The sequence below is a fragment of the Coregonus lavaretus genome, assembly GCF_964263955.1.
Source record: "Coregonus lavaretus genome assembly, chromosome: 29".
Taxonomy (NCBI): Eukaryota; Metazoa; Chordata; class Actinopteri; order Salmoniformes; family Salmonidae; genus Coregonus; species Coregonus lavaretus.
The window spans coordinates 14,333,940-14,351,277 of NC_140016.1; the positions used below are offsets into that span (position 1 = coordinate 14,333,940).

Genomic DNA, 17,338 nt, shown 5'->3' on the forward strand with positions numbered 1-17,338 from the left:
TATATACAGTGGGGGAAAAAAGTATTTAGTCAGCCACCAATTGTGCAAGTTCTCCCACTTAAAAAGATGAGAGAGGCCTGTAATTTTCATCATAGGTACACGTCAACTATGACAGACAAATTGAGAAAAAAATTTCCAGAAAATCACATTGTAGGATTTTTAATGAATTTATTTGCAAATTATGGTGGAAAATAAGTATTTGGTCACCTACAAACAAGCAAGATTTCTGGCTCTCACAGACCTGTAACTTCTTCTTTAAGAGGCTCCTCTGTCCTCCACTCGTTACCTGTATTAATGGCACCTGTTTGAACTTGTTATCAGTATAAAAGACACCTGTCCACAACCTCAAACAGTCATACTCCAAACTCCACTATGGCCAAGACCAAAGAGCTGTCAAAGGACACCAGAAACAAAATTGTAGACCTGCACCAGGCTGGGAAGACTGAATCTGTAATAGGTAAGCAGCTTGGTTTGAAGAAATCAACTGTGGGAGCAATTATTAGGAAATGGAAGACATACAAGACCACTGATAATCTCCCTCGATCTGGGGCTCCACGCAAGATCTCACCCCGTGGGGTCAAAATGATCACAAGAACGGTGAGCAAAAATCCCAGAACCACACGGGGGGACCTAGTGAATGACCTGCAGAGAGCTGGGACCAAAGTAACAAAGCCTACCATCAGTAACACATTACGCTGCCAGGGACTCAAAAACATCATGCTTTGGGGCTGTTTTTCTGCAAAGGGACCAGGACGACTGATCCGTGTAAAGGAAAGAATGAATGGGGCCATGTATCGTGAGATTTTGAGTGAAAACCTCCTTCCATCAGCAAGGGCATTGAAGATGAAACGTGGCTGGGTCTTTCAGCATGACAATGATCCCTAACACACCGCCCGGGCAACAAAGGAGTGGCTTCGTAAGATGCATCTCAAGGTCCTGGAGTGGCCTAGCCAGTCTCCAGATCTCAACCCCATAGAAAATCTTTGGAGGGAGTTGAAAGTCTGTGTTGCCCAGCGACAGCCCCAAAACATCACTGCTCTAGAGGAGATCTGCATGGAGGAATGGGCCAAAATACCAGCAACAGTGTGTGAAAACCTTGTGAAGACTTACAGAAAACGTTTGACCTGTGTCTTTGCCAACAAAGGGTATATAACAAAGTATTGAGAAACTTTTGTTATTAACCAAATAGTTATTTTCCACCATAATTTGCAAATAAATTCATTAAAAATCCTACAATGTGATATTCTGGAATTTTTTTTCTCATTTTGTCTGTCATAGTTGACGAGGACCTATGATGAAAATTACAGGCCTCTCTCATCTTTTTAAGTGGGAGAACTTGCACAATTGGTGGCTGACTAAATACTTTTTTTCCCCACTGTACATATGAGATGAGTAATGCAAGATATGTAAACATTATTAAAGTGACTAGTGTTGCATTTCTTAAAGTGGCCAGTGATTTCAATAGGCAGCAGCAGCCTCTAATGTGCTAGTGATGGCTATTTAACAGTCTGATGACCTTGAGAAGAAGCTGTTTTTACTTCTCTCGGTCCCAGCTTTGATGCACCTGTACTGACCTCGCCTTCGGATGATAGCGGGGTGAACAGGCAGTGGCTTGGGTGGTTGATGTCCTTGATGATCTTTTTGGCCTGCCTGTGACATCGGGTGCCCCCAGTAATGCGTTCGGCATCTGGAGAGCCCTGCGGTTGCGTGCGGTGCAGTTGCCGTACAGCCCGACAGGATGCTCTCAATTGTGCATCTGTAAAAGTTTGTGAGGGTTTTAGGTGCCAAGCAACATTTCTTCAGCCTCCTTAGGTTGAAGAGGCTATGTTGCGCCTTCTTCACCACACTGTCTGCGTGGGTGGACCATTTCAGTTTGAGTGAGAGGTTATTTTCCTCATCATTGTTGGTAATCAAGCCTACTACTGTTGTGTCGTCTGCAAACTTGATGATTGAGTTGGAGGCGTGCTTAGCTACGCAGTCATGGGTGAACAGGGAGTACAGGAGGGGGATGAACACGCACCCTTGTGGGGCCTCAGTGTTGAGAATCAGCGAAGTGGAGATGTTGTTTCCTACCTTCACCACCTGTGGGTGGCCCGTCAGGAAGTCCAGGACCCAGTTGAACAGGGCGGGGTTCAGACCCAGGGCCTCGAGCTTAATGATGAGCTTGGAGGGTGCTGTGGTGTTGAATGCTGAGCTATGTTGCAGTGCTTGTGGCGTCACTACAGACACGGATTTGATCCCGAGTTGTGTCACAGTTAGCCGTGACCGGGAGACCCATGAGGTGGCGCACAATTGGCCCAGTGTCGTCCGGGTTAGGGGAGGGTTTGACCGGCCGGGATGTCCTTTCCCATCGCGCTTTAGCGACTCCTTGTGTCGGACGCCTGCACGCTGACTTCGGTCGCCAGCTGGACGGTGTTAAGCGAGCAGTGTGTCAAGAAGCAGTGCGGCTTGGCAGGGTTGTGTTTCGGAGGACGGATGGCTCTCGACCTTCGCCTCTTCCGAGTCCGTATGGGAGTTGCAGCGATGGGACAAGACTGTAACTACCAATTGGATATCAAAGAAATTGGGGAGAAAAATGGGTAAAAAAACTAAAAAATGTAACCACTATTATAGCACGCAGAGTGAGTCCAACTATATAACTTATTATTTGACTTGATAAGCACATTTCTACTTCTGAACTTATTTAGGCTTGCCATAACAAAGGGGTTGAATACTTATTGACTCAAGACATTTCAGCTTTTCATTTGTAATTCATTTTAAAATAATAATTCCACTTTGACGTTATGGGGTATTGTGTGTAGGCCAGTGACAAAAATATCGCAATTTAATCCATTTTAAATTCAGGCTTTAACACAACAAAATGTGGAAAAAGTCAAGGGGTGTGAATACTTTCTGAAGGCCCTGTAGAACAGCTTTAAAGAGGAGAGTGGGAAAAGTGTGCCTATTGATTTTCATCTCAAGATTGATTTACATGGCACTCATTGAGAGAGGCAGAAAGCCTTGGAGGGTCTAAAAGCCTTAGTGTGTACTGTAAGTGTGCTTCCCAAATGGTACCCCATTCCACATATAGTGCACTACTACCCTATGGGCCCTGGTCAAAAGTAGTACAATATAAAGGGAATAGAGTGCCATTTGAAACATGTTAAATCCCTTGCGGTGTATGTGTGTATCTCCACAGCCTACCTGCAGTCCAACCAGGTGATGGGCTGGGGAGACAAAGCCATCGAGCTGAGGTCAGCTAACACAGGCAACCTGGAGGGAGTCTTCATGCACAAGAAGGCCCAGAAACTCAAGTTCCTTTGTGAGAGGAATGACAAGGTACGACAGCATCCCAATATCACCAAAACACACCTTGGGCAAAGCTCACATGACACCCTGTTCCCCCCATATCACTGGGCTATGGTAGATGTGAAAGGTTGTATGTTGTTCATAGTGTTGTAAGTATTGAATATTATACTGTAAGTTGTCATTTTTGTACTGATTGACCTGTTTTCTGTGTGAAGGTGTTCTTTGCCACGGTGCAGTCTGGGGGCTGCAGCCAGATCTACTTCATGACACTGGGCCAAAACTCCCTTTTCAACTGGTGAGCTCTAGGGCTTAAAGACAACATAAAAGGGATCATCTCAGAAACAACATGCATTATACTCAAATACAGTCTTCTTAAACATTGAATTTACACTTTAGTAATACAGCTACAGAATCCCATGCATATGAGAATACAGCATTTGCAATCAGCATAAATTGAGCATTTTTGTGGTGAAGGCAACCACATTGGTTTCAAGTCTCTAGCTATAGTACTTAAAATGGATCTGAGAGCATTTAATCAATATGAAATCTTATTAAAATCTGTTCATATACACCCCCAGGAAGAATATTACACTTTTAAAAAAAACATTTTCTGACAAGCGAGCACTTTGTTTGGGAATGACGTATACTTAGGCATTTGTGAAAATTCTATAGCAACATAGAGTGGGAAAACGGACGCGCATTTTGACAATTAATAGACACTGCAGTAAATAAAACCTAATAAAAACATCTGTCTCGTCCAAGACCGGTCTCTACGCAGACTGGTTCACCATAGCCAATCAGAGCTACTGTAGGCCTGTATGGAAACAAGCCATTTGCCACACCCACACAGGCCTGCCATCATTCACTTTTGAACTGGACTGTGTGTTTACAGGCAGTAGCAACAGCGCGACTTTAGATCATTAGAACGCATGGATTTCTGCAAATATGTAAATACCACAGGAGTCCTCTTACATTTGGGAACTTTACAGTCCTATTGATCAAACAACCATGAAAAGGTAGGCTCTCTCTCCTTCAGTTATGCACATCAATAACAACAAGGTCAACAACTAATGCTAGCCAGAGCAAGATGAGCTAAAATCTAACAAAGGAACATTAGATAAACCCTCTCAAACTTTTTCAGCTAGTTGCTCTTCAAAATTGCACTGATAAACTATGGGGAATTGTAGCCTACTCGTCCTTCTGCAGCTTGCCTGCCAATGCAATTCATTATTGTCCTGCCAATGCAATTCATTATTGTCCCAACCAAGCACCCAAGCTAACTGGCTAAAGTTGGCTAGCTTGCTAGCTAGCTACTTCCAGACATAAATGAGAGAACACCTCACTCTGACCTTTTTATTCGCCCTAGCAGAGCTGGTTAGGCTGTTTACGTGTTATCTAGAGTGTTTGTCATATCTAGCGGGTGTTGCGCATTCATACATTTATCGTAGTAGATAGCCAAAGTAAATTTGCGAACGCAATAGATGTGCTAACTGGATAACAGTAATTCAAGTTCTTGCTAGCTAGCCAAATGACACATGCATCTCTAGCTATGTATAGCCACCAAAAACCGATATGAGGGGAAAAAGTCAGTCACTCACCCACTCCTCCAATTACATTACATGACATCTTCCTAGCAGCTAGCTATCTAGCTAGCATTAGGCTCTGTGTTTTTAGCTTGCTACATAAATAGATACGCTAGCCTATTAGCCACGTTATGACTGACTTGTGGTCATTGTCCTTGCTAGTTTGATTGTATTGACATTCCTAGTCTTGGTTACATTTGTCAGTTTTTGTCCAAAATATTGAGTAATTGAAACTGAGGCAGCAAACAATGTACCAGGCCAGCTGTGATTTACAACCTGATAGCAATATTTTTGGAACTACCAAGAAATGTATTGGTGAATTATATTAATCATGCAGTGAACTGCATCCATCTATTCTGCCAACAATGCCTTAGTGTACGTCAAGAAATATTGAGTCAAATATAACCTATTTTTAAAACCTCTTATAAAGTTGGTTTTGTAGCATAAACTGGGAATTTGATATTCTGGACTGATATTATTAGTCTGTTTGTTTCATATCTGCAAAGTACTTAAAATGCTGTCAGTTCCACTTTAAGAAGTGAGTCTTGTTCCTTAAAGGAACGATTCACCCATTTTGAATGTTATATCATATTTGTGCATCTCTGAGTGATGTTCTAAACATTTCATGTGTATCTGAGCTATTCGCCTTTCAAGCAGGCAGAAATACAGCCGGTATGTGTCGCTGCACAGGGCTTCTTGTTTATATCCAGAAATAGACCGGCAACCTACAGTGGGGAAAAAAAGTATTTAGTCAGCCACCAATTGTACAAGTTCTCCCACTTAAAAAGATGAGAGAGGCCTGTAATTTTCATCATAGGTACACGTCAACTATGACAGAAAAAATGGAGAAAAAAAATCCAGAAAATCACATTGTAGGATTTTTAATGAATTTATTTGCAAATTATGGTGGAAAATAAGTATTTGGTCACCTACAAACAAGCAAGATTTCTGGCTCTCACAGACCTGTAACAACTTCTTTAAGAGGCTCCTCTGTCCTCCACTCGTTACCTGTATTAATGGCACCTGTTTGAACTTGTTATCAGTATAAAAGACACCTGTCCACAACCTCAAACAGTCACACTCCAAACGCCACTATGGCCAAGACCAAAGAGCTGTCAAAGGACACCAGAAACAAAATTGTAGACCTGCACCAGGCTGGGAAGACTGAATCTGCAATAGGTAAGCAGCTTGGTTTGAAGAAATCAACTGTGGGAGCAATTATTAGGAAATGGAAGACATACAAGACCACTGATAATCTCCCTCGATCTGGGGCTCCATGCAAGATCTCACCCCGTGGGGTCAAAATGATCACAAGAACAGTGAGCAAAAATCACAGAACCACACGGGGGGACCTAGTGAATGACCTGCAGAGAGCTGGGACCAAAGTAACAAAGCCTACCATCAGTAACACACTACGCCGCCAGGGACTCAAATCCTGCAGTGCCAGACGTGTCCCCCTGCTTAAGCCAGTACATGTCCAGGCCCGTCTGAAGTTTGCTAGAGTGCATTTGGATGATCCAGAAGAGGATTGGGAGAATGTCATATGGTCAGATGAAACCAAAATATAACTTTTTGGTAAAAACTCAACTCGTTGTGTTTGGAGGACAATGAATGCTGAGTTGCATCCAAAGAACACCATACCTACTGTGAAGCATGGGGGTGGAAACATCATGCTTTGGGGCTGTTTTTCTGCAAAGGGACCAGGACGACTGATCCGTGTAAAGGAAAGAATGAATGGGGCCATGTATCGTGAGATTTTGAGTGATAACCTCCTTCCATCAGCAAGGGCATTGAAGATGAAACGTGGCTGGGTCTTTCAGCATGACAATGATCCCAAACACACCGCCCGGGCAATGAAGGAGTGGCTTCGTAAGAAGCATTTCAAGGTCCTGGAGTGGCCTAGCCAGTCTCCAGATCTCAACCCCATAGAAAATCTTTGGAGGGAGTTGAAAATCCGTGTTGCCCAGCGACAGCCCCAAAACATCACTGCTCTAGAGGAGATATGCATGGAGGAATGGGCCAAAATACCAGCAACAGTGTGTGAAAACCTTGTGAAGACTTACAGAAAACGTTTGACCTGTGTCATTGCCAACAAAGGGTATAAACAAAGTATTGAGAAACTTTTGTTATTGACCAAATACTTATTTTCCACCATAATTTGCAAATAAATTCATTAAAAATCCTACAATGTGATTTTCTGGATTTTTTTTCCTCATTTTGTCTGTCATAGTTGACGTGTACCTATGATGAAAATTACAGGCCTCTCTCATCTTTTTAAGTGGGAGAACTTGCACAATTGGTGGCTGACTAAATACTTTTTTTCCCCACTGTACATTTGATTTTATATTGATCTTAATATCACATGGACTAAAATAGCACAATTGCTTCTTTTTTTTATATCCAAAATTAATCAAATCAATTGTTCTTAAGTGATTGCCGGCGTATTTATGATTTTAGTATTAGCAAGTGCCATTGTTCGTGTTAAATCCTGAGATATTTACCATTTAGTATTATGTGCTTTGAAGGTTGCACAGTCGTAGATGTATACCTCAGGTCAGGAAATCTATATCTATTCTTCCTACTCCAAAGAGATACCCTTACTGAAGAGAGCATTAGAAATACTACAGAGATTAGTGGGCTAGCAATCATCTTTAATAGTAGACACTGATACTGCTAATTGCTTGTCCTTATCTCTCCCTCTTAGTTTTAAATGAAGTAATTTTATGGCCCCAGTAATTCCAATGGTGGATGCTGAGTTTATATGATCTGGTCTCCACTTTCTAGTCTTAATTCAGATAACCAAATAGGCATTATATACCCTGTTGTATCTCTTGATCTAAAACTGATCATGTTTTACATTAAGTAGTTTTTAGGAAGAAGGAAGAAGAAAACAAAGGAAGAAGAAAATGATCATTATGTTGGCCTTTTGCTATATAGAGTCTTTTTGGACGTAAGTGGCTGTACATATTATTTGCACTGTTTTATAGATATTTTATATCCACTGGTCATCTATACAGTTTAATGGGGTTTCAATTTATCTAGCCCTTTGCACTACGACCACTTTGGTAAATGTTTGATGTACAATGCTTAATTGTCACAGTCTAATACATTTGAAGTCTTTTATTTTCAACATTAAATGGTAAATGTTCGATGTACAATGCTTTATTGTCACAGTGTAATACATTTGAAGTCCTGTATTTTCAACAATAAACAGAGATTGCATTTGATTTAGATAAAGCTAAATCGTCTATTTGATATGCCATGATCTTAAAATGATGTTAAAACAGCGATAGGCTTTCAACTCTTTAAGTTGTCAAACATATGTGACCCACCACCTGGATTCAGTCCTATGTAGCAACATTTGAAATTATGTTTTTTACATTGGATAAAAGTAGCGACTCAGAGCTAGAAAATGTTATATCATACACTGCAGTTGAGGAACAATGGGAAAGTAATTTTGCTTTGAAAGTTGATCAACTTGTAACCCCACTTTTGAGAAAATGGACCTTGAATGTTTTGGTACACATACTGGAGAGCTCTTCTTTGTCTATACCCTTCAGCATCATTCACACCCTCTTTAGCCCCACCCATTTCTTTAAGGATTCACATGAGGCCATGTGCTAAACAGAGCGAGTAGTGTAGTAAAAACCAAAGATTTCAAGACTAAAAGTAGTAGCCTACAATAATGAAAAACTCCAGGTAAAAATACACTTTATCAGGGCCTCCCGAGTGGCATGGCGGTCTAAGGCTCGATCCCAGGCTATGTCGCGGCGCACAATTGGCCCAGCGTCGTCCGGGTTAGGGGAGGGTTTGGCCGGCCGGGATGTCCTTGTCCCATCGCGCTCTAGCAACTCCTTGTGGCGGGCCGGACACCTGCACGCTGACTTCGATCGCCAGTTGGACAGTGTTTCCTCCGACACATTGGTGCGGCTGGCTTCCGGGTTAAGCGAGCAGTGTGTCAAGAAGCAGAGCGGCTTGGTGGGGTCGTGTTTCGGAGGACGCATGGCTCTTGATCTTTGCCTTTCCCGAGTCCGTACTATTATTGCACACAGAGTGAATCCATGCAATTTATTATGTGACTTGTTAAGCACATTTTTACTCCTGAACTTATTTAATATTAAATAAATATATTAATTAATATTTAGGCTTGCCATAATACTTAATGACTCAAGATATTTCAGCTTTTCAGTTATAATTCATTTCTAAAATTGGGGAGAAAAAGTGGTAAAAAGTACAAAAATAAATAAATAAAATAATACAGTCCTTGGCCTATATCCTAATCTGACTTTGGTGCAGGTCATGTTGTTCTTTACATTAACATCTCTGGTAAACACACACTATATCAAATAACATCTATATTTATTTGTCACATGGACAGGATATAGAAGGTGTAAACAGCACTATGAAATGGTTACTTGCATATTTGCGTAGTAGCAATATCAAAAACAAAGTGTCCAGATAATTATTTGATGATTCTCACCCAGTCACAAATGCTATAACCACCCCCCAGCCATGTAGCTAGCTAGCTAGCTAAACAATGAACCGGCATAATCTCAACTCATACTACTAGCAATACAGACTGATTGTCATAGCTGTAGTATGAATATGCAGGTAGCTAAAGCTAACCAACTAGGTTCAATGTTAGCTAGCTAGCTAACATTGGGCTATAACTAGCAATGCAAATAGATTTCTGATTGAAAATATTGGTACACAGGTAGGTTCAATGTTCGCTAGCTAGCTAACAGTACGCTTTAACTTGCAATAAAAACTACTTTCTGACAAAATTAGAAACGTATAATATCTGAAAATGTAGCTAGACTCTTACCTGTATACATGGATGAACGCTTCGCGGCAGACTGGAACCATTTAACTCAGTTTTGTTTGTAGCTACATTTTGTTTGGCCAGCGTTGTGGCGTGTGCAGAAAGTAGCCCATCATAACTTTTTCCAACTGATCTGTCGATAGCGCCTGCTAAATTCAGGGATCAATGTTGTTGAGAAAAGTAGCAAAACTTTTGTAGTTCTCGATGGCTAACGTTATATCTTTCAAAAAAGCTGCGGTATAAAGGATTATTAACACATACTGAGCAGCTCATGTTACAGACAGAAGCCTGCTACATGGCAGATCAATCCAAACTCATCTCCCGGCATCTCCAGCCCATCCATTATCTCAGCCAATCATCGTTAGCGGGAATGTTACTGTCTTTTTCCATGGCTTATGTCGCTAGGCTCGTAATTTAACAATTTGTTTGTATTTACAGATGAAATACAAGTTTGTTATTAATGCACATGAAAGTTCACATGTTCCAGAATACATTTCTGCCCAAAAAACGCATAAAAAAAGTAAGACATTAAAATGCCTCTCCTGTGAAGTAGTGACGTGCGACATACGCCTAGCTTCCTGAAACGGGTCACATATATTGTTTTGTCAATATGATTACCATCTCCATTTGTAAAAAGTTGGTGATTATTTATATAAAAGGGGGGATTTTAAGCAGAATTTGTGATGTCAAACATGTTACTGAGTTAGATAATACTTTACCAACAGACATTTGTATTGCAGTTGAGGATTGTGAGTCATAGCACTCTCTATAATTTCTCCTCCTATCCACCCCCATACCTAATGAAGTGCTCTTATGTGAGATCATTGTCCTCTTGAGAGCTGTGCACTGTGGGAAGGGACTGAGGAAGTTGATGAGTACTGTAGGAAGGACTGGGGAAGTTGATGATGGTTTGTGTCAGGTGTGCATTGTGTAGCTTTATATGATGCAGAGCAAATTTAGTTTTTGTTCTCGGGGAATTCGAGTTAGAAGATAAAATAATTATGAAAGGATTTTTAGGTTTTCCCCTACAAAATGTATCTATTTTAGTGTCAAAAACTTGATGATAAGGTTGAACTAACTATATTGATAAATATCCACAACATATATTGTTTCCTTACTTGTTCTTTTCCCATTTTGTTTTTGAAATTGTATTGAAAAAGAATTTTTATTTTTATTTGATTTTGTCATTTGTTTTGTCTTAGTTTTGCTTTATTTTTTGCACTGGAACTTTCGTATCATTTGTACAGTATGTACTGTATACCCAACCGGTGAAATTAATTAGTAACACTAATTGAGGTGTTATTATGTAAAAAATACTGTTGAACAATAAAATATGTTGTGGACAATTACTGTGTAGTTCAGTGGTTATTTCAATAACATCTAAGCCAGGGGTGTCAAACTCATTTTAGCTCAGGGGCCACATGGAGGAAAATCTATTCCCAAGTGGGCCGGACCGGAAAAATCATGGTGTATATATAACTTAAAAACAACAACTTCAGATTGTTTTCTTTGTTTTAATACGATCAACATACAACATAAAGCTGGAGCCTGAGGACAGTGTGTCCAAAATAGTACAAGCACAACATCACTATTAATCATAAAACACGTCAAGTTTATTTGAAAATTCTAAAGAAAAAGAACACACAAACACACAATGCCTCAGTGATTAACAGAACTGTTTCACAGATCACAGAACTATATCAGGGTGTCATTTCTCAGGCAGAAATGTAGATAAAAATAATAAAATCCTGTTCCCCAAACAAGTGCAAGAACCACAGAGTCAAGAATAGGTTAAATATACAAATCAAATCAAATCAATTAAAAACAATAGCACATCAACATAAAAACATATAAACATAAATCTGAAAGCGTTGCTCAAACTCCCGTAACAGTCCAGTTATTTTATATTTGAACCGCTTCATGTCTGCCACATGTTGGGTCGCGCACACATTTTTCAGACAGGGGAAGTGAGCTGCATCACCACCGGCAAGTTGCGTCTCCCACAATGACAGCTTCAACTTGAAAGAACGTATGCTGTCATAATACTGCGTGACAACTTTGTTGCGCCCTTGCAGCTGTTTGTTCAAGTTATTCAGGTGCTCTGTAACATCCACCATAAATGCAAGGTCCGGCATGCATTCTGCGGAATGAAATTCTAACACTGGTTTGCCCTTTTCTTCCATGAACTGTTCAATTTCTTCTCGTAAATCAAAGAAACGCCTCAGCACAGCACCTCGGCTTAACCATCTTACCTCAGTGTGGTATGGCAGGCCATAGATGTTGTCTTTCTCTCTGAGAAGGCTGTCAAACTGACGGTGATTCAGGCTTCTGGATCGGATGAAATGAACAGTTTGGATGACCACCTTCATGACGTTATCCATCTTTAATGACTTGCAACACAAAGCCTCCTGGTGCAAAATACAGTGAAAAGTCAAAAAATCACGTCCTCCATTTGCAGATTGCACTTTCTCTCTGAACTTTGTCACAACGCCTGCTTTTTTCCCGATCATTGAGGGCGCACCATCTGTAGCCAGGCTGACAGCGCGGGACCAGTCCACTCCGACCCTGTCCAGCGCGCCGACGAGTGCGGTAAAAATATCAGCTGCTGTCATTGTATCTGTCATCGGCACCAACTCCACGAACTCCTCGGTGACGGTCAATGTGTCATCAACTCCGCGGATGAAAAAATTGCCAGTTGTGCAACATCTGTAATGTCCGTGCTTTCATCAATTGCAACCGAAAACGCAATAAATGACTTTACTTTTTGCTTCAACTGGCTGTCCAAATCCACTGAAAGATCAGAAATCCTGTCTGCAACTGTGTTTCTTGTCAGGCTGATATTTGCAAAAGCCTGCCGCTTTTCAGGGCACACAATCTCCGCTGCCTTCATCATGCATGTTTTTACAAATTCACCCTCACTAAATGGTTTTGAAGCCACTGCGATTTCATTAGCAATGAGGTAGCTAGCTTTCACTGCAGCGTCACTGATGTCTCGGCTGTGAGTAAACACAGACTGCTGTTTCTTCAGACCCGCCAACAGTTCATTCACCTTCTCTCATCTCCGCTGTCCTTGAAAGTTGTCATATTTGTCGGCATGAAGACTCACATAGTGGCGACGAAGGTTATATTCTTTCAGCACTGCAACATGCTCTGAACACACCAAACATACAGCTTTCCCATTCAATTCCTTGATTAAATAGGATGACCATTTTTCTTGGAACACTCTGCACTCTGCGTCCACTTTTCTCTTTTTTGACAGAGACATATTGGGGCAATGAGGGTGCCAAAGCACATAATGTTAAAAGTAGAAGCCGTAATAAATATCGCAGGCAAAACAAAGTAGCTCATTGGCTGCACATGCTTGACCTACTTGCTCTGCCCCGGTATAAACAGTTTGCTTGCTTAACACAATTGCTGTTGCGCCATCCAGTGGACGCAATTGGAACAGCAGGTTATTTTATTGAAAAATTGCAGCGCATTTTTATACAAAAAAAAAATATATATATATATATTTTTTTTTTTATCATCTCGCGGGCCGGATTAAACCCGATTGCGGGCCTGATCCGGCCCGCGGGACGTACGTTTGACACCCCTGATCTAAGCAATATCAACATTTGATTTCCACATGCTAACAGTATATCTGGAGCAGTCAAATTGTTTCGGCCATAGATATAAAGCAGTGTTTTATATCCATGGTTTGGGCAGCAGCTCACTGGCTAGTGGCTGGTCTATATTTGCGGGTCAGAGTTTAGTTCTCTGGTAAACTGTGGAGTCAGCCGTGTCTGATGGAAGGGAGGTAACCTGAGACGAGACCTAGCTCACTTCCTCAACTTATTCCCTCCTCAGGCTCAGTCAGACTTATTCCCTCCTCAGGCTCACCTAACACTCCCTCTGACACCCCCAAACCCCCCACAATCCACCCCCCTTCCTCCTGGAGCCAACCCCCTCTGTAGATGACAGTTGAGTAGTGCTCAGAGAAGAACCCTCCTCTGCACCCACTTGGTGAGCCGGGAAAAGAGAGTGTAAGGGGGAGGAGCAGAGAGCGCCGTCCGTCCGTCTGTCTGTTCCTGTCTGTCTCACACAGTACAGTCATCACCCATTGGACTAGTAGCTACACAGTGGTTCACTGGTAAGGCTCTCTGCATGGTGTGGGACTTTTTATTTTCCCCAGAGGAACCATTAGTTGTGTGGTCAAGGGGTCAGATGTTGGTACAGCTTGGGGGCATCTGACTTGTGTCTCGGGATCCTTACTCAAAATATGCTCTGGTTTGTGTTCACCTGTTGACTATACATAAAGCTGTAAAGCTATCTATCGCTAACCAACTTCAGATGAAAGTTACATTTGCTTTGCTTATCTATCAATCAAACTTGAAATCTTAGACTAGTAGTCATGTCAACTTTGAATGACTTGACAGCTTGTCTTCGTGATCAAACAGTGTAACCTGGCAGCAAATCACAAAGTTGTGTCGTGAAAAATCTGTTGCATTCACTGGGATTTAACTGTGGAACTGGAAAAGTGTGTCAATTATATAGTGTGCAGCAGGTGAGGCAGCTTCCCACTGGGCACACCACGTAATTTCAACGTGGATAATTGGGTAACATTTGGTTGAGACGTTGATCAATGAGATTACAATCTATGTTCGCCAACTCAAAAAGACAGCCAAAAGTTAGTTGAATTTCCAGAGTGTTATCTCTATGCATCTGAAAGCACAACCAAATTCCAATGGAAAAACAATGTCAGATTTTTGGTTTAGTTGTCACCTAAATGTCTATCATTGCACTTTCAACCATTTAAAAGCACAGTTCAAATGGGAATACAATGTCAGATATTTTGTTTATTTATACAATAGATTGTGATATCACTGTACTTCATCTAATAGCAGAACCAAATGACCTGGATTGCTGTTGCGATTAAATTAAAAGTACAAGTTGCAAGTGATCAATGCCCTTTGAGATTCTGCACAGATTATTACAGCAATTGCGAAGATATCCACAGACCTGCGATCTTTGCATGCTATCTTTAACAAATGCATGCTTTCTATGATTACATACAGTAAGAAGACATTTATATTTAAAGTAACCTCAATGTGGCTAATTTTAAGGTTGAATGTTACATTAGTTTGTAAGTTAGCTTTAACTTTAGGATATTTACTGTAGGCTGTTACAAAAAGTAATATATTGTGTTTGGTTGACAATGCAACCAAATATCAACATGTAAAGGAGATGTATCTACTGCTTGGATAGTTCCATCTGAGCCACTGGCTTAATCCCATTCTTGAACTTTTATTTTTGGTTGAGTTGGAGACACGAATCCAACATATGATTTGTTAACTTGTCGACAAGTCAATAGGCTGTTTATTGTATTTCAAAAGTAATATTGAATTGTGTTTGGTTGTCAACGCAACCAAATATCAACATTTGAAGGACATTTATCTTCTGCTTGGATAGTTCCAAATGTACCACTGACTTAGGGCTCTATTCAATCAGATCCGCTTTAGCCAACATCCGCAAAGCGGTTGTTTTGGCGGTGTCAGAGGTGAAACTGCGTTAGAGCTGTCAAATCCACAAGTGACTGTTGACATTATACCTAAATCAGATATTGGCTGCAGAGTCACAGAAATCCCATGCAGCCTTGTTTACAAGTTTGAATACTGGAATGTGAGATGTAATCTACACTTCGATTAGGCTGATAGAAATCTTCATTATTTAGTTTAATGATTTTTCAATTTGAGCATAATTATTTCTATATAGCCTACATTTTCCCGCTCTGAATTTGGGGCGGGTCTGGCTTCATGACAATGATTGCAAGAGCAGCTGCTCACCGATTTGCTCCAACGCAGTTCCACCTCCGACACCGCCAAAACATCAGCTATGCAGGTGTCTGCTATTGCCGGTTAACGCTTGATCTGATTGAATCTAGGCCTTAGTCTGGCTTTAATTCCAGTTTGTCTACAAATTAGTAATTGATATGTTGGATTCACATCTCTTGCTAATATTCTAATAGTTCGCCTAATTTCAGTTTGTGACAAAATAAACTAGTATAGTGTAGAGAATCATTGTACCATCTAAACCGCTGTGAAATATATTTTCCATAACCAAAGATATATTTTCAGCTGGTGTACAAAACCAAAAGTAAAAGATGCAAAAAACAAAGCTTAAGAACGGGAAGCATAGAAATAGGGCACATAGAACAGATCTACCGCTTCTTAGACTTGCTTTCAATGAGAATGACAGATCTACAGTGCATTCTGAAACAAATCAAAATATAATTTATATTTGAGATTCTTCAAATAGCCACCCTTTGCCTTGATGACAGCTTTGCACACTCTTGGCATTACCTCAACCAGCTTCATGAGGTAGTCACCTGGAATGCATTTCAATTAACAGGTGTGCCTTCTTAAAAGTTAATTTGTGGAATATGAGCCAATCAGTTGTGTTGTGACAAGGTAGGGGGAGTATACAGAAGATAGCCCTATTTGGTAAAAGACCAAGTCCATATTATGGCAAGAACAGCTCAAATAAGCAAAGAGAAATGACAGTCCATCATTACTTTAAAACATGAAGGTCAATCAATACGGAAAATTTGAAGAACTTTGAAAGTGCAGTCGCAAAAACCATCAAGCGCTATGATGAAACTGGCTCTCATGAGGACCACCACAGGAAAGGAAGACTCAGAGTTACCTCTGCTGCTGAGGATAAGTTCATTAGAGTTACCAGCCTCAGAAATTGCAGCCCAAATAAATGCTTCACAGAGTTCAAGTAACAGACATATCTCAACATCAACTGTTCAGAGGAGACTGCATGAATCAGGCCTTCATGGTCGAATTGCTGCAAAGAAACCACTACTAAAGGACACCAATAAGGAGAAGAGACCTGCTTGGGCCAAAAAACAAGAGCAATGGACATCAGACCGGTGGAAATGTGTCCTTTGGTCTGGAGTCAAAATGTGAGATTTTTGGTTCCAACCGCCGTGTCTTTGTGAGACGCGGTGTGGGTGAACGGATGATCTCCGCATGTGTATTTCCCACCGGAAAGCATGGAGGAGGAGGTGTTATGGTGTGGGGGTGCTTTGCTGGTGAGACTGTCTGTGATGTATTTAGAATTCAAGGCACACTTAACCAGCATGGCTACCACAGCATTCTACAGCGATACGGCATCCCATCTGGTTTGGGCTTAGTGGGACTATCATTTGTTTTTCAACAGGACAATGACCCAACACACCTCCAGGCTGTGTAAGGGCTATTTTACCAAGAAGGAGAGTGATTGAGTGCTGCATCAGATGACCTGGCCACAATACCCCGACCTGTACCCAATTGAGATGGTTTGGGATGAGTCGGACCGCAGAGTGAAGGAAAGCAGCCAACAAGTGCTCAGCATCTGTGGGAACTCCTTCAAGACTGTTGGAAAAGCATTCCAGGTGAAGCTGGTTGATAGAATGCCAAGAGTGTGCAAATCTGTCAAGGCAAAGGGTAGCTATTTGAAGAATCTCAAATATAAAATATGTTTTGATTTGTTTAACACTTTTTTGTGCTATTTAATAGTTTTAATGTCTTCACTATTAATCTGCAATGTAAAAATAAAGAAAAACCCTTGAATGAGTAGATGTGTCCAAACTTTTGACTGGTAGTGTATATATATATATATA

General features: G+C 41.0%; 1 protein-coding gene across 1 annotated transcript in view; it reads left to right on the forward strand.

Annotated features, from left to right (window-relative positions):
• Positions 1-11,042, forward strand: part of LOC311105027 (mitogen-activated protein kinase kinase kinase kinase 4-like) — a gene marked incomplete at its 5' end in the record, with an annotated part of 102,061 nt that extends 91,019 nt beyond the window's left edge. The window contains 3 exons of the mRNA XM_084147007.1: positions 3,179-3,318; positions 3,504-3,583; positions 7,738-11,042. Coding sequence (XP_084003133.1) covers positions 3,179-3,318; positions 3,504-3,583; positions 7,738-7,744 — 227 coding nt within the window. The 3' untranslated portion in view covers positions 7,745-11,042. The remainder of the gene's footprint in view (positions 1-3,178; positions 3,319-3,503; positions 3,584-7,737) is intronic.
• Between the last annotated feature and the right edge of the window lie 6,296 nt (positions 11,043-17,338).